This window comes from Phoca vitulina, unplaced genomic scaffold, assembly GCF_004348235.1.
Source record: "Phoca vitulina isolate PV1807 unplaced genomic scaffold, GSC_HSeal_1.0 scaffold64, whole genome shotgun sequence".
Taxonomy (NCBI): Eukaryota; Metazoa; Chordata; class Mammalia; order Carnivora; family Phocidae; genus Phoca; species Phoca vitulina.
In genome coordinates, this window is record NW_022589767.1 from 1,024,524 (window position 1) to 1,042,288 (window position 17,765).

Consider the following 17,765-nt stretch of genomic DNA (forward strand, 5'->3'; position numbering starts at 1 on the left):
AAGATTTATTTCCCTTTGCCAGAGCTCAATAATTCAGCCTGAGTATTTCAAATCGATACATTTCTTGCAAAGTTTCCAAGGGCTGCATTAAAAAAGCCACTTCGAAAAATTATCATCCCGTGGCAGCATCCTTGGATGAGATGGGTGTGTCAGGGATGAGGCGGGTCTTCCAAACAGACACAGCTCTGCTGAGAAAGGAGGCTTTTAGAAGCAGGAAAGCCAGGTTCGAGCTGACAGCAAGACCGGTGACACCCAAACAGGCTCTGGAGCCCCAGGCGACTTTGCTTTGTGGGGCTCTTCCTGAGATGGGCAGCCGACTCGCTCCTCCTTGGGCTTGTGTGGGAAATCTGTGATGGACACGCAACTCCCTATGTCTTTGAGCTGCAGTTTGTCACTGAGCATGGGGCGGGAGGGCTCACCTGGGGAGATTTTCACCAGGATCGACTTCTTGTGGTGGCAGGTATGGAAGGACGGTCGCAAAAGGTTGGGTGTCTTTCTGCTGTCGTCGCTGCTGTTGTTTTAGTCTCCACTAGACCTTTCTTCCGTTTGGAAGTTTTTACTTTCACTGGAATAGTTCTTTGGTCCTTTCAGTGGAAGAAGCCATGCTCGCTCGGGTCGTGATCTCGGGGTTGTGAGATCGAGCCCCACGTCGGGCTCCATGGTCGGCAAGGAGTCTGCTCGGGATTCTCTCTTTATCCCTCTCTCTCTGCCCCTCCCCCTCAAATAAATTAATTAATTAGAAAGAAAGAAAGAAAGAAAAGAAGAAAAAAAGAAGCCATGTATTCCCTCCCTTGACATCCATGGCCCGTGGAGGCTATAGTCATTTGATCTTGTCTTCCCTCCGAATCCTGTTTCTGTGCTTCCTGCACTTTGGGCTGACTCCCTTTGGTGTGGCCAGAGACCCCTCAGAGTAATGACCACACTTCTTTCACTTACTGCCACGAAACCCAGCAAGAGTTCATCCAGAGACATAAGAAGATGGATGCTCTCTTTTACGAGATACCAGAGGGATGCTGTCCTTGCAAACCTGAAGCACTCTGGGACAGAGCCTGGGAAGATGGCATGGTAGCCATGTCCTTGTCAAACTCCCAGAACCCACAGGCAAGAGCAGAGCAACTCCATTGCACAGCCAAAGCCCGTGGATCAGAGCGGAACTGCTGACAAGCTAGCCCCATGATCCAGTGGGGCTTTTTTTTTATATATAAGAGTTTTGTTTGTTTGTTTGTTTTGCTTTTTTAAGATTTTATTTATTTATTTGACAGAGAGACACAGCAAGAGAGGGAACACAAGCAGGGGGAGTGGAAGAGGGAGAAGCAGGCTTCCCGCAGAGCAGGGAGCCCGATGCGGGACTCGATCCCAGGACCCCGGGATCATGACCTGAGCCGAAGGCAGACTCTTAATGACTGAGCCACCCAGGTGCCCCCAGTGAGGCTTTTGACAGACATTACAACAGGAAAAGCCCAGAGCAGCCAACAGGTGCTCACTGGGAATCGTGGAGGGTCAGTTTGAGAGGAAGAGCTGAAAGTGAGGATCCTCCCACTAATCCAAGAGCAGTGCGTGCAAACAGCCTGGAGCGAGGCCTAAAGGGTTTGGCGCACTCTCATCTCTGAACTCAGGAACTCACCAGCCAGGTCCTCCTTCCAGGACCACCCCACACTGAGAGGCTGCGGGAGTGAGAGCCAAGTTGAATAGGAGAGGGACAACAGAGACTGAGGAAAAAAGGTTCCCGAAAGGAAAGAGAAGGAGGAAATTTCCACCAGCAGGCTGCCATACATTTGAGCACTGCAGCAACACAATAGAAGAGAGAGCTTTGTCAATTTGGAAGACGCCTTGTTCTAAAAGTTCAGGAAAACCAATTTCACATGAAAACGAGCAACAGAGAAATAGTGAGGTCAAATCCCACACCAGGTTTTTATAAGATAAAAGAAAGTAAGAAGGAGAATAGCACTCCTGAAGAAAGCATGCCAAAGAGATGTGGCTTCAGAACCATTCAGAATTGTAATCTGCCATCCAAATGAGCTAAAATTCATTAAGAAAATGATATAAAATATGAGGGGGGACAATATAAATCAGAATTAGGGAAAGTTAGAAATGGAATGCCAGAACTCAGGAAACTAAATGAAAAAAAATTAAAATGAAAGAAATTAAATGAAGGAAAAATCAATTCAGAAATGAAGAGCAAACTAGTAGGAATACAAGATGAATATATAAAAAGGTAATGTTTAAGAGAAACAGAAAGTGGAAAACTGGAAAGTTTTTTAAGATCCAAAGGAAATAAAGCGATTTTTGAGAATTCAAGAGAAAGTGACAAATATTGAAGAGAGGCAAGGAAATCTCAACATGTGGGTATTAGGAGCCTGTGAGGAAGGAAACCAAGCAAGCTCCTATCTGCATCACTCCAGTCTCTGCCTCTGTGTTCACACGGGCCCTCTCTTCTGTGCCCCCTCCCCCACCCTTGTGTTCTCTCATAATGACACTTGTCATTAGACTTGGTCCCACCCGAATAATCCAGGATGATCTCATCCCGAGATCCTTAACTCAATTACATCTGCAAAGATCTTTTTATTTTTATTTTTTTTTTAAAGATTTTATTTATTTATTTGATAGAGACACCGCGAGAGAGGGAACACAATCAGGGGGAGTGGGAGAGAGAGAAGCAGGCTTCCCGCTGAGCGGGGAGCCCGATGTGGGGCTCGATCCCAGGACCCTGGGACCATGACCTGAGCCGAAGGCAGACGCTTAACGACTGAGCCACCCAGGCGCCCCTGCAAAGATCTTTTTAAAAATAAGGTCACATTGGCAGGTTCCAGGGATTATGATTTGGACATATCTTTTTGGGGGGGGCCACCACTGAACCCTCTTACAGTTGCTGGGCAAGTAGGCGACAGACACAGGATTTGAATTTTATTTTCTAATAAAGGAGCTAAAGGCAAATTTTAACGTTTCCAGCAAATTTTAACGTTTCCAGCAAATTAGCTGTTCTTGCCAAGAAACAGAATTAGACAGCATGCTTTATATATAGCAGGAAAATAGGAGGTCAGCCTGCCCCCCACCTGGAGGCCTCACCTGACTCACGCTCTGCACGGCCTCAGGGAAGCATCCAGGCGCTATGTGAATGAACATTACTTGGGCCGTCAGGGATGCACCGCTCATTCTGTTCAGCTGTTTTTCAGACGCTCGAGTCAAAGTTAAAAAAACAGACAGAGCCCTGTCACCAGCACTCAGGACACTCGCATCTACCTGTATTGTAAGCGCCCACCCCTTTCCCAGTGCAGAAGTAAAAGCTCCTTTGAAAGAGTCATACATCTGGGATACCTGGGTGGCTCAGTCGGTTAAGCATCTGCCTTCAGCTCAGGTCATGATTTCAGGGTCCTGGGATCGAATCCCATATTGGGCTCCTTCCTCAGTGGGGAGCCTGCTTCTCCCTCTGCCTCTGCCGCTCCCCCCTGCTTGTGCACGCTGTCTGTCAAATAAATAAATAAAATCTTAAAAAAAAAAAAGTCCTACATCATAAACATCGGCAGGTAAAAGTGAACAAAATCTCCTTCCCTTTGGAGCCTCTGTGCTTCTGCCTCCTGAGCTGCTCCACATCCCCACTGTCCTTAAAACGTGAGGGTCCTCTCGCTCATCGCTCTGACAGGTTCATCTGACTGTCTCGCCCAGCTAAGGTGTAAGCGGGATTATATTGATTTAGGGTATTCCCTCAGCCAGCTTCCCCTTCACAGACGTCTTCATGCCTTCGTCCAAAGGAGGGACCGATCTAAAACTGCAGACAAGACAGATGACAGAGCCAAAGAGAAGGATATTTGGCAGCAAGAAAGAGTCTCCCTCTGGCCACGGAGCGTGCCCGCTCTTCTGGAAGGCGGCGTGGGGTTGCTTTTGCTGTGTTTTTGTTTTTGTTTTTTTTTTTTCATTTTCCTGACTCCCCAGTGACCTTAAGCCCTGAAAACCAGGGGATTAGTAACCTTCACAACTCGGATACCAGGGAATTTCATGGGTGAGGAAGAAAGATTACAACTTTTTTCATGGATAAATGTGCAACATTTCCCTATGAAGATCCTTAGCACAGAAGCAACAAGGGGAGGAGAAGTGGAGAGGAGTCTGACACGCACACGCGTGCACACACACACAAACACACACACACACAAACGCTATGTGAATGATTTCATCCTGCCCCTGTTGCCCTGTCAGGCTGCCCCTCCTCGTGCCCGTTCAGCTGCGGCTCGGGCAGCCTGGAGAAGGAGAGCGGATGGGGCCCCAAAAGGCAACGGACCAGGCCTTTGAAACACTTGGAATCACTCTCCAAAGTGTCAGGGAAGAGGTGAAGGAAGAAGGGGGGAGGGGAAGGGAGAGTTCCCCTTTAAAAGAGGACATGTTCCAAAAGAGCATTGTCTCACAAGTGCGTTAGGTTGCTTGAACCCTGGTCACTTTTGGGGCCGAGGATGTGTTTTCCATGTGTTTTCCGAGGCCTGTGGAGTGAGCTGTTGTAAAAGTTAAACCCTTCTTTCAGGCTCCCTTTTCCCCCTGGCTCCTCCCCTCCCCTTCTCCCCTCCCTCCCAGTCTCATGTTCACCCCACAGGACTCGGTGATAATAGGGACTGTCTCCATCCTGAGAAAAGGCAGCCTGCTTGTTTAAGTTTCCTTGGAATAAAGAGAACCCGGGAGGGAAGGGACCAGGCGCAGCTGAACCGCACAAAGGAAAGGCTCTCCCATGCCAGTGACGGGGCAGATCAGGCCCCGTCCAGAATGAGAATGAGTTCTGCTCTTGTTACGCTTTGCAAAGGAATGTTCTGTGGACTGTGGCCTGCACAAGAGATGATCCTGTGTGGTTTAAAAGAGCAAGAGGGGGAAAGAAAGGATATGCATTCTTCTTTATTCAGACACCCGTAGTAGATCATCTGTGTTGTGTGGATCATGCAAATCCAACGAGATCCTTCTGTTCTCCGTACCCCTCCGTTGCCACTGCCAATTAAAAAACCTTGCACCAGCTTTTCCCAGCAGTTTCAGTTTGCCCCCTAAATCTGTTTGACGAGCATTTCAACTCTTAATATCTATTTTCCTACATTTTTCCTCTTAAAAATGGACCTCTTAAAAAGTGTGCATAAATATCAGCAATATCTTTCTGCCCTGCAGTGTGAGAAATGCTGCCCTTAATTGCCTCCGTCCTCTAGAAATCCATCTTTCAATCACATCTCTCCTTCAGTGGAGTCTCTCCTATCCCAGGTGCCTCACTGTTCATAAATTAAGATAATTTGCAGTGATTACTCTTCACTAGTATGAGTAAAAACTTGCAGTATGTTAGCAATGGTTTCTAAAATAGCTGAGGAAGGGGCATTCCATATTTAAGGTCAGGTGTGTGCATTTCTTAAGGAAGTGAGCCGCACGGGCCCCCCCACCCCGCCCGCCCAAGAGTCGCCTTTCCTCATTCCATTGCCCCGCACACGTTTCGGAGTGAGACAAGGGCAACCTTCCTGCCTCTCTTCCCTTTCCTCTGCAAGATATCAGGAGAGAGGTATGTGTGTTTCTCTTCTCACACCTAAATGGGTTCTTACCTGAATTGCCAGTACCTATCGTCAGGCCCATTTGCACATGCGAGGCTGAAAAATACTAACCCAATTCTCCAAGGGTCCCTAGATAAACTTGAGGTAGTCGATAAACTTCGGAAGTGCGGGCAAGTATTTGTGTGCATGTGCATGTGCCTTTCGAAAGAGGGTCCGTAGCTCTCACTGAATTCTCAAAAGGGTCCGTTATCTCTGAAACGGAAGAAGTACCGCTCTAATCTGTGCCCCCTCCCCGTTGTCACTACGCGCTCAGTCATCTCTCTTTTCAATAGAACTTTAGTTAAAATGTTGATCTTTTGTTCGTCATGAATTTTTTGCATTCATTCTGATTTTTTCAATAACTCATTAAAATATTATTATTTTTCCCAAAATATATGTTATTACTTTTCTTTTTTTTTTTTTTTTTTTTTAAAGATTTATTTATTTATTTATTTGAGAGAGAGAGAATGAGAGAGCAAGCACATGAGAGGGGGGAGGGTCAGAGGGAGAAGCAGACTCCCTGCCGAGCAGGGAGCCCGATGCGGGACTCGATCCAGGGACTCCAGGACCATGACCTGAGCCGAAGGCAGTCGCTCAACCAACTGAGCCACCCAGGCGCCCATGTTATTACTTTTCATGCTTACTAAGTTCGGGGCACTGACTTAAATTTTGCACCCGCAGTGAGTGCTTCACTTGCCTCACCCTAGTCCAGGACTTACATGGGCTTTCTTCCTCCAGTCTCTCATCTGTTCCAGTCCCTTCTCTACCATCTCCTCCTGAGCCATCTCCCCAGCCTGCGATGCACACTGATGATGCCGGACCCCTCCTCAGAGCCCTGTGCTGGCCCCATAGTTCCTGCCAGAGCCTTCACACAGCCTGTGAGAACCCTTGCTCCAGTTTCTGAATCCCCAGTGAGCTGCAGAAAAAACTCCAGTCTCCTGGAGAGGTGTGGCAAAGTACAGCTAATCTGCTATCCAGTCCCTTTCCTACCCAACCCCCCAACACGCACTGAGCACTTCCCGTGTACCAGACCGGTCTTTATATGGATTATCTCGTTTCATACTTAAATTTGCCCAGGGACATAAGTACTGTTCTTGGCCTCATTTTACTTCTGGGGAAACAGGTTCAGAGATACAACTTACCCAAAACCACTGAGCTAGTAGGTGGCAGGACCAGTATTTGAACTCAGGGCTGAGTCCAAAACCCAAGTTTCAATCTAAAATATTACATGCCTCTCACCATGTTGGGCTTGCTGCCCAAAAGCAGAAATGGGAAGGACTCTTAAGTCATGTTTGTGAGGATGAGTGGCAGGCTCTGGGCTGGTTTTGCTGTCAACAGGTTTGTTGATAAAACCCTTTTGTGAATAAAACTGAGTGAAAGCCCAAAAAAAAAAAAAAATCCACAAAATGAAGTCTATAAGAAAAAAATTTTCTAGGGAATTGAATATGACTTTGAATCTACACATGAACATATAGTATTCTTGCTTTTGGGATTTGGGCCAAAAGACGTTAAGTAGAACCTTCTAACCTCTACTTGAGTGCTCAGTGCTGAGAAACGGTAACCTTGAGGACAAAAATAGGAAATGTTTTGGAACTTCTAATTCCCTAGTGACAGAATTTCTGTGCTGAAAGCAATTTTGATCAAATAGCAACTCCAAGGTTAAAGGCAGACCCAGAGAAATGAGAATGCTGGGCTTGTCGGAGTTACCTCTAAGACCAAGACCAGTGTGGGAGCCTGGAGGACTGGCTTTCAGAAGAGGCTCCTGGAAAGTGCTCTGGGAAACAGCTTGAAGGGCTCTGAGGATGCTTGGTTTTACTTCGGAGATTATCCTAAGGTAAACCCTGCCTGTCACAACCCCCTTTGCAGAAGGCAGAGGGGGCCCTCTGGGCACTGCTCAAAGTTCTGGATCTATGGCTAAACCAAACCTGCCATGAGAAGTTGAGTTTATGATCGATTATCCCTAATGCCCTTGCATTGTGACCATGCATTGCAGAGTGCAAGGGATTTTTATATCCATTATTATATCCTTTGGCCTGGACGCAATTCACTGGACTGATGCAGAAGATCTGGGGTTAGACTTCTGGTCCTACGCCCATTGTGACCTTGAGAAAGTCCCTGCACCTCTCTGGGCTTCCAGTCCATCAGTAAGTACAGTTGTACGAGCCTTAGCTGCCTCACAGAAGAGTCGTGGGATGCCATGGATGGGGCCACGGATGGTAATAGCGAAGAACTGCACAAAGCTGAAGTAGCCTACCTGAGGAGAATGGTGTCGGGCAGGGGAGGGGTGGCAGTCGCAGGCTGTGGAGCTGGCCCAGAGGTGGATTGGGGATCTCCGTACCGCCTGCTGTCACTGGGGGACTGTTGCATGCCAAGTGTGACGTGAGAGGCATTGAGCAGTCTCCATCAGCTCCATGCGTGCACGTTTTAACTCATAACAGGTGCACCTAGCAATTAGTAGTTTTATCTCCCAGAAGGTAGAAAAAACGATGAGGGGCACTACGAATTTGGCCCCAGGTCTGGCAAATAAGGAAGAATCGGTTGGCAGAGTAGAATGATGGGAACTTCTGGTGAGAATGAAAACATCATCTTAGAATTGGAAAAGAGAAATGCAAGACATGATCAGGTGTGCTTTCAGACATTTAGAGGAGAAGTACCTGTGGTCTCACAATCCACAGTGCTCACACACAAGGCAGAAGAGTCAGGGTGCTTTTGAAAGTGAACTTCTGGGGCGCCTGGGTGGCTCAGTCAGCTAAGTGTCTGGCTCTTGATTTTGGCTCAGGTCGTGACCTCAGGGTTGTGAGATCGAGCCTCCATTGGGCTCCACGCTCAGCAGGGAGTCTGCTCGAGATTCTCTCTCTCAAGTAAATAAATAAATCTTAAAAAAAAAAAAAAGAAAAAGAAAATGAACTTCTGACATGAGCTTCACAGGGCACTTACTGGGACAAGAGGGGAGGAAGGCAGCGGAAGAAGCTGATGAGGCTGTATTGGAGACATTCTCTGGGGAGCTCAAATTTTAAAATAGTTTTTTTTTTAAAGTAATGCAGGCTTAATATAAAGAATTGGGAAATAAAAAATGAAAAGGAGACAGTAAGCATCACCTATAATTCTACAGAGTGACAGTTGGCCATTAATATTTTTATGTTTCCTGGTGATATTTTTCTATGCATTGTTTGAGATTATCACATATACACACACATGCTATTTGGTGTTCTTCCATATGAATAGATACTCTTTATAAATATTCTGTGATTGGCTGCGTAATTTTGTCAGAGATGTTGTCCACGTTTGCTTAACTAGTCCTTATTGATGTTCCCAGCTTCTTGCTAGTAAAAATAACACTGCAATGAACATCTTTGTGCATGAGCGATTTCTCTATATCCTAATTTTTTAAGGTAGATTCTCAGAAGTTAACATTTTTAGGGCTCTTAAATTACCACCAAGTTGTTTGCCAGAAAGATCATGCCAGTTTATCTTCCCGCTCTTTTGTGTGTACCAGCCTAATAAGCTCAAATTTTAAAAAGATGTATATAGTAGACGGAAGAAAAACTCACTGAAAAGGAAAACGCACAAAAGCCATAGAAGACCACAAAAGACCTAGAAGGCTAAAACTAAGTGAGCTGAAAATTCACCATGGAAGCTGCTTAAGAAAACAATGAGTCTTGTGGGTGGTTTAAGAATAAGGACAGTATCAGGGCACCTGGGTGGCTCAGTCGGTTAAGCATCCAACTGTTGGTTTCAGCTCAGGTCGTGATCTCAGGGTCCTGGACACTGCACTCAGCAGGGAGCCTACTTGAGATTCTCTCTCTCCCTCTGTCCTTCCCCTGCATTCTCTCTCGCTCTCTCTCAAATAAATAAATAAATCTTTAAAAAAAAAAGAAGAAGAAGGAGCACAGTATCAGCACCCTGATTGGGGCAGATGGAGTGACATTGACAAGTGGCAAAGAGAAAACGAAATTGTTCAACTTCTCTCTTTCTTCTCTCTTCCATCAAGGAAGATGATTGTCAGACTGAAACAAGTATTGCAAACGCTGACATAAGGGAATTAAAGCCCAAGATGGGAGAATTGATGTAAAAGTGAATCTGAGTTGTTCTAAATAAATTCAAAGCTCTTGGCCCAGACAGATGACATAGGAGAATGCAGAACTTACAAGGCTGAGCTCACTGCAGGCCACTACAGTGATCCCTGAGGGTTGCAAGAAATGGAAGAGGTACTGAAAGAAAGAATCTGAACCACTGTTCACCTGATCATTCAGAATCGGAAAGGAAAAGAGAGTGTAGGCAAAGACTAAAAACAGCTAGCAGGATCTGACTTCCAGATGAAATTCAGGACAGATTTTGAAACATACATGTTGTGAGCACTTAGGAAAAAGTTGTCCCTTCAGAGCCAAGCACCCGCTCCTTCTCTTCTCCCTCTAGCCTCTTCAGCCTCTTCAGTAAGGCTGTAGTTACATATTTATAGACATGAAGAAAGCATTTCATTGAATTTTAGATGGTATCTTTTCGGCAGAGCTTGAAAAATGTAATCCAACTACCAGAGTATGTACATGGGTTGATCATTGAACACTTGTGCCCAAAAGGAGCCAATAACTTGATCCGTGTCCATCTGCAAGGAGGTGGCTGGTAGGTCACTGGAGTGCTACCATCCCAGCCCTCACCTCATCAGCATTTTGTCAGGAACCTGTTGAGGTGAAGGATGCTTATCAAAGCTACAGATCACATGAAGCTGTGAAGTATGGTTGTTACTAGAAATAGAACCAAATCTGGAGAGACTGCAGCACGCTGGAATGATGGTAAAAAGTAACAAGATGAAATCTAATATTAATTAACATATATTCGTACGGTTGGGTTCCAAACACCAGCTCTGTATGTGCCGGGAAGGGCAAGTAAAAAAGACGACAGTAGTATGAGTAGCTAATATTTATTAGATGCTTGCTATATTCCACATACCGTCTTGTGTGTTTTATATTATCATCATTTGTATAATCTTACTCTGTACCAGCTTTATGGCCTCTTCACATTTGATAAGCACATCGTCTGTGATTCACTGGTACTTACTCATGGGTTGAAAATTGTCCCCATTTTTCGGTTTAGGCAAGTGAGATACAGAAAGGCTGAGTAACTTGTCTGAGGTCACACAGCTGGGAAATAGTGTGCTGGTGCTCAGTGCCTGCCCGTGTATCCACCGTGGAAATTCACACAACCACTGAAACTGTTCTCTGGCTCTTTTTTAAATCAGGACTTTAATTTGATGTCCTGCCAAAAACACCAGATAAGCTTAGACAGAGAGGTAGGTGGTTAATAACATGGACTTTGGGCCAAGCCAGCTGGCTTGTCCGTTTCCTGGCTGTGTGACTTTGGCCGAGTCAGTTCAGTTCCCTGTGCTGCAGGTTTTCTCCTTTGTAAGTCGGGATAGTGATTGTTTCTATCCGTACAGTATTGCTGTAGGGCTTCAATGAGTTCTGTACAGAGAGCATTGGAAACAGTGCCTGGCACACCGTAAGCTCTTGTAAGGATTTGCTGTTATTATGAGGTACTTGAGAAGCAGGATGGCAGCATTTGAAGAGTTGGGACTGTGGAGCCAGACCATCTGGGTTTGAATCCTAGCGCCACCATGGCTGGTTACGTGTGCCGCATTTTTTGCTCATCTATAAAATGAGAATGAGAATCTCCGTAGAAAATATTCAGTCTAAGTGCCCAACAATTGTCAGCTACTATTATCAGTAGAATTCTATTGTCCAGAGGAAGAAGGGTTCTGGTCCTGCTCCCAGTACTATGTTTAGGGATGGGAGCTAAATCTGCTGTCTGGAAGAGGTGGGCGGGTCGGTGAGGGTCTAAAAACTGCAGCAGAGAAGTTATGTTTGGACCAATTTAGGATATTTAATCTGAAGGCAAGATGACTAAGCAAGGAAGTGATAACTTTCCTCATTCATGTCAAGGGTTACAGAAATTGTTCTGTGTCACTGAATCAAGTTATGACACAGCATGAGAGGCTTGAAACAGGGAATCTGGGCCAGCTTCATCGTGGTTCAGCCTCAACTTTTCACGGCTTCAGTTTCCTACTGAGTCAAGGTGGGTGGGAGTTGGGCTAGATCATCTCTGGGGTGTCTTCTTCTCTTTTACAGTGCTATCCTATCAGCCACAGAATCTGCATCAAAATCCCGTTTACACAGAGAGTTTGGGACAAAGGGTGTTTTTGATGAATGTGTACTATAGCAAAAGAGCTTGAACTGAGTAACGTTCAAACCAGTGCCATCACCTCATGACTCCGAGCCCCCTGTTCCCTCTGTTAAACTGAAATGAGAACATATGACGGATTTCATGGAGCTTCTGTGAGAATCACGTGAGGTCATACATGTGAAAGCACCTAGTCAAAATGTCATGTTTATTATTGCCTTAGCCGGTTTATAACTTTTCCAAGAATCAGAATAGAAGAAAACACTCTTAAGCGCCGCAGTCTACTTAAAATAACTTAATCTGTTTTCCGAGACTCAGAAGATCATTCAGGAAGTTACAAAATCTCAGGGTCATCGTCGTGAGCAGGGAATAGTTCGGTAGAAAAAAGGTCCTGGCTGTTTGTATCCTTTGGTTTTTCAGATTCAGATGAAATGGGAGGGTGTTGACTGTTAACCCAGAAAGGAACAGAGATCACGTACTCTAAGCCCCTCATTTTACAGAGGAAGCCACAGAGAGAAATTGCCCCAAATCAGCTGTTAACTAATGGGAGCTTTGGGGGTTAAGTCCAGGTTCCTGACTCCTAGAGCAGTTTCCATCCTTAGTCTAAACACAGCTCGGAAAGCTTGAAATCAGGCAAAGAATGTGCTGATGAAAGTGGCTGCCCCTTTGACCATGGAATTGAAGAACTATATTAGAAGGAAATTTAGGGCCTGGGTGTGTCATTGAAGGGTATGACACCATGAACTTCACTTGATCCACTTGGAAAAAAAAAAACCGCAGTAGAATTCTTAGGAATTCTGTTAATCACAGCAGTTCATTTCTTCTGTACAAAATTCTTCTCAAATATGCTCTGAAATGAATTGACATTAAAAATGCAGGTCTTAGTATGGCTCTCATGGGCTTATGATGTGCACGGGGGAGTAGTGTAACAGAGGTGCAGAAAAAGGGTCTCTTCCTTTTACTAATGATTAGTACCATCTGTATTATTCAGCTTTGTTGAGTTAAAGTCGCAAGAGATAACCGTAAAGGCGGTTCTGTGTGATACGTTCTCCCTCATCTTGTCTCTGTGGCGTCTGTTACATTAGCAGCTGTGAGCCAAGCCAAGTCTCAAGACCAGTGCCTATGCGCAGTGAGTGGCCAGTGAGGGCGCTGCCGTATTCCTGGATGTGTTCAAAGCAGAGTGCCACCTACACCTCCCTCTTCTTCCCATTTATAAATCTACTTCTCCAGGGATAAACAGATTTTTTTGCTCTATTTTTAGTCTGTTGATAACCTGAGGAAGCCTCCAAGGATCAAAGTCTGGGATGGGGAGGATTGAGTTCACTCAGTCTTTTCTGAATCCCTAATAGATGCTGCAAATCAATCTGAATTCTGATTCGGGGTGGGAAATGCATGCGTAAGCACAGCGTGAGGGATAAGAGCACAGACTCTGAAACTAGACTGCCTAGGTTCGACTCTCAGCCCCTCTTGTTACCATGGCCATATGACCTTGGGCAGATCCCTTCGATGCACTGAGCCCGAGTTCCCTGATCTCATGGGGTTGCTGTGAGCATGAGTTAAATGAACTTATATTTATAAAGCGCTTACAAGAGTGCTAGATGATAGATGTGCTTAATAAATGACTATTAAGCAAATTAAATGGTCCTAATTAGACAGAGTTGCCTCTGGGTCCAGGGCTCTATTCCATTTAGACGCTGTAACTCCCAGGCCTTAGGGCTGTTCGGTTTGAAGAAAGGGGGCTTCTTTCTCCTCAGTCTTCGAGTGAGTCAAAGAGGAAGCAGCACTAGGACTTGACTTTGAACACTGTAGTTTATCAAGCCCCTTTCCAGAAGCTCGGGCAATGTGTTTACCTTTTCTTTATGCTAAGGGCAGAGTAGTGACTCTGGTCAGTGTCCTGGGTGGCCTCGAGCAGGTAGCTTAGTCTGTTGGGGTCACTTTGGTAAACCTGCTAGGATTACCATGGTATTCCCTGGACTGACGGTGACTCGATGGGCTCCTTTTGCACACAGCCCAGAGCACTCAAGTCGGTTCCCCAGGAGGGGGTTTCCACGGTGGCTCTGCTTGGCTTCAGGGACTGGGCTGTGGGAGACATTAATGGGAAGTGAAAAGAGAAACTGTCGCCCTTCACCAGCAGGGCTGTTTGAAGTGTGTGACTCTTCTTGTATTTAGGGAAAAGATTACTCATGAGTATTTTCTTCCATAGAATATAAAGAACCTCAAATTACTACTTGCATCCCCCACCCCCTTCTCACCCGCCTCCCTCCGGTTCAGTGAATCCTCTGCAGACACTTCAGCATTTTACTCTCATTTCCCCTCCTGAGTGGGATTCGGTTCTGTATTTGCTCTGGCACTCACACTTCCAATAAGCTACCCCATCGTTTTTCCTGTTTCCGATTGAGCATCTTCTGCCCTGTGGCCCACCTACCACCAGGCTCTTTCCTAGGCCAAGCTGCACTGGAACCTCACACTCGGCCCCAGGATCTGGTTATACCCATGCTGTTTGTGTGAAGGAGAGGAAGGGGAAAGTTCCTAGTAACAAATCACTAATCACTGTGCTGTTCCTGTTCAGAGGTGACACCACTGACAATAGGAAGTAAACGTTAAGGTTTCTTACAGGTTCAAAAGTTGAGATCTTGCAGAGCCATCCTCACGCCCACCCCCATTTCGTTGTGATTGAGGTATGTGTTTTCAGGGTCATTGGAAAGAGTAGGGGCACGTTCTGTATCCAAGGACCATTTGAAATGGGCATTACTTCTTGGCATAGTTAAGAGTCAGAAACAAAACCTTGAACTCTTTAGTGACTGTGTTTTAGTCTCAAGATCATAGAGCAGTAGCATACTGCACATTCTTATTTTATGATGCCACTTTTTTTTCCATGTAAAATTATTAAACGTACAAAACAAGAAAAAGAACTCTTAAATGCCCATCTCTGATTAGGCCAGTGCCCATAGTTCTTTCTTGGTGCCCTACATGATAGCCTGCTTTAGAAAGGACTTCCCCAGAGCTAAGGGAAGCCAGCTACCATTCTTCAAAACTAGACTTTGCAAAGGAGCTACCTGGAAGACAGAGCCAATAGTCATGCCCAGAAGCCCTGGATCTTCTCCAAGGGATCTGAGCTGTTCGTTCCCTGGTCCACTAGGGAGGAAAAGCAGCCCATCCAAGTAGACCAGACAGTTCTTTGTGATACTTAAGGATGAAAAGGTGACTCTTTCCAGGATCAAGCTGAAAGGCACTTTTACAGCATACTCAAGTCTCCTTAGCAAGTTTAAGTCACTTACTGGAGAGACTGAAGCTCCTCTTAGCAAACCCTGATTCCATTGTACTTGAACTATTAATTCGTGCAATACAGTTTTAGAGAATGAAGCTCTGTTGAGCATCTAGCTTCTTCCAACCTATCCATTCTCATTTTGGTCTCAGGACTGCTTTCAGTTCTTAAGAATTATTGAAGACCCCAAAGAGCTTCACTCATACGGATTATATCTATTTACCATATTGGAAATTAAAACTGAGAATTAAAAAAAATGCTTACTGAAAAATAGTAAGCTAAGCTTATATTATTAGCATAGTATATATTTATGACTACATCTTCTCAAAACAAAAAAAATTAGTGAGAAAAATGGCATTGTGTTACATTTTTGTAAGTCTCTTTTGCAAATCTATAGAAGATGACTGGATTCTCATATCCACTGCAATATCACATGTCATATAGCTTCTAGAAAATTCCACTATATACTCATCTACAAACGAGAGTGAAAAAAGGTCAATAACCTCTTAATATTGTTATGAAAAGAGTTTTGACTTTATAGACACCCGGAAAAGGTCTTGGGAACCTGAGGGGTCCCCAGATCACACTTTGAGAACCACTGTTCTAAACCACCTGAATGATATATCAAAGATTTCCCATAACAGCAAAATGAAATAAAAATATAGACTCATAGTCAGGCATCCAGAAAGGTCCAGCCTGAGCTACCCTCTTAACCTAAGCTGCAGCCCTCCCTTTGGCCCACTTCTGGTCCTACTCAGAGTCCAAGTACCACCCCCGCCAGGAAGTTCTAACATCAGAAAAGCAGAATAAAAAGGCAAAAGACCTTTTATCCTTACTTTACCCTTTCATTCCCAGAGGCTAGCCTGATAGTTTCCCAGAGGCTGAGTGAATTGTTCTTCCTGGAAGAAGTTTCAGGGAACACTTCATTATTTGGCAGCTCTCGAAGGTCAAGCCCAGCTCTGGAACATTCTCACTTCAAAAGGACAGTGGGTGACAGCTCAGTTGTGATTCTAAGGTCCCCTCCAAAGCACATTGACATCTGTCATGACCGTGTCAGGCCACCGAAGAGCCTCAGCTTTAGGGCATACCTGAGATCAAGACAGTCTCAGGAGCTGGACAAGGAAGGACAGGGCACCAAGACCTAGGGTCCATTAAAGACATAAAAAAGGATTTGTCTTCTCATTTTGCCTCTAAATAAATAGTTCATTGGACCATAATTTGGCACTTACAGATCTTGAGCTTTAACTTGGGATTCAGAGTTGAACATAAGGGCTCTTCAGACGTGAAGACTCCATTTTATTAACCATTCAGAAAGCTTTTCCCTTTATTCCAACTGTCTAACTGACAAGGCCTTTTTTTCTTCTCTCTCTCTCTCTCTTTCTGCCTTGCTCTCTCTCCAACAGGCTTGCAGCCAATTTACTGGAGCAGGGATGACGTAGCCCAGTGGCTCAAGTGGGCTGAAAATGAGTTTTCTTTAAGGCCAATTGACAGCAACACGTTTGAAATGAATGGCAAAGCTCTCCTGCTGCTGACCAAAGAGGACTTTCGCTATCGATCTCCTCATTCAGGTGAGAGTCTGGACCCCTGACACGTGCTCAGCTGGGACAATCTGTTAGCCATTGGTTGGTCTTTGCCACCACTCGTCATGCCCAAGAACTCCCCACAGTAGGCCACCAGGAGCACAAAGACAATGACCTAAGCTTAAGAGAGGAAAGATCCTGCTGACATAAGTCAGTTTGAGGGGAAAAGAGGAAGAGTTTCCAGATCAAGGGGAAACTTTGAAGGTTGGGAGTCCCACTTAGGACCTACAGACACTGGAGCTTAAGGGATCTCCTTGTGACCATCAAATCAAGAAGAAAATGCATTCCAGCCCTTTCACCCCGCCTTGCTCCTGATTCTGAAACATTTGAAAGAGATGCTTAGGAGTGAGTATAGGTGGTGAACTGCTCAGTGAAAACCAAAGACAGAAGAGGAAGGGGCATGAGCCCTGCTAGGGTAGACGGAGTGGGAGGAAGAGACATGAGGGAACAGGAGGTAAGGATGGGGAGAAGCTAAGGCAAGCTTAGAAATAAACTCAAAGGGCTTCGGGTGACACCCTTTGCGGTACCGAGCTATGTGAAGTGTTGCATCTTGTAGCTTATAGAAAGCCTGAAGAGTGCAGGTGGAAGACTTCTCAGGCTCATCTAACTAGGCAGTTTTGTCAAAATAAGGGCTCCCAAGACTCCATAGGAAGCTTCGATTCAGTAAAGAGCTTTTGTACCTGCAGAGTGTATTGCTGACCTAGGTAAGACTTTCTAATTTCATTTCTTAAACATTATGGATATTTAGAAGATAGCTATTTGGGAGCTCCATATGTGAAAGGGGACCTTTGGTCTGGGGTTTATGCCTCTTGAGGGGCTAGTTAGTCAAGTACCAACAGACCCTCCTTCTCTCAAGTCTCACTGTGGCCAATTTTGATGTAACTTGTCCGGCAGAGACTCTCTTTGTCTTGACAAAGGGCAAAGATCCTGCGTAAGGTCTTGGCATAGTTCCAACGACGTTCAACCCTTATTTACTCCTGGAGGCCTGCCAGAAGTTAATAAACTAACCGTCATGAGGAAACATCGCCATCACAGGGGATGAGATAAGGTTATAGAACAGTATCTCCCCCGCTTTTCCCAATTGCAGCAGACCGTTTATATGAGGAAATGATAAAAGGAAGTTTCCCCCAGAAGTAGAGATGTTATTGAAACTTGGAAGTTTATTATCTCTGAAAAACAGATCATTTTTAAGGTTCTACAAAGGAA

General features: G+C 45.2%; 1 protein-coding gene across 4 annotated transcripts in view; it reads left to right on the forward strand.

Moving 5' to 3' along the window:
- Window positions 1-17,765, forward strand: part of ETV6 (ETS variant transcription factor 6) — a 235,562-nt gene that overhangs the window by 169,776 nt on the left and 48,021 nt on the right. For all 4 annotated transcript variants that reach the window (XM_032391709.1, XM_032391710.1, XM_032391711.1 and 1 more), the window contains exon 3: window positions 16,383-16,547. In XM_032391709.1, the coding sequence (XP_032247600.1) occupies window positions 16,383-16,547 (165 nt within the window). The remainder of the gene's footprint in view (window positions 1-16,382; window positions 16,548-17,765) is intronic.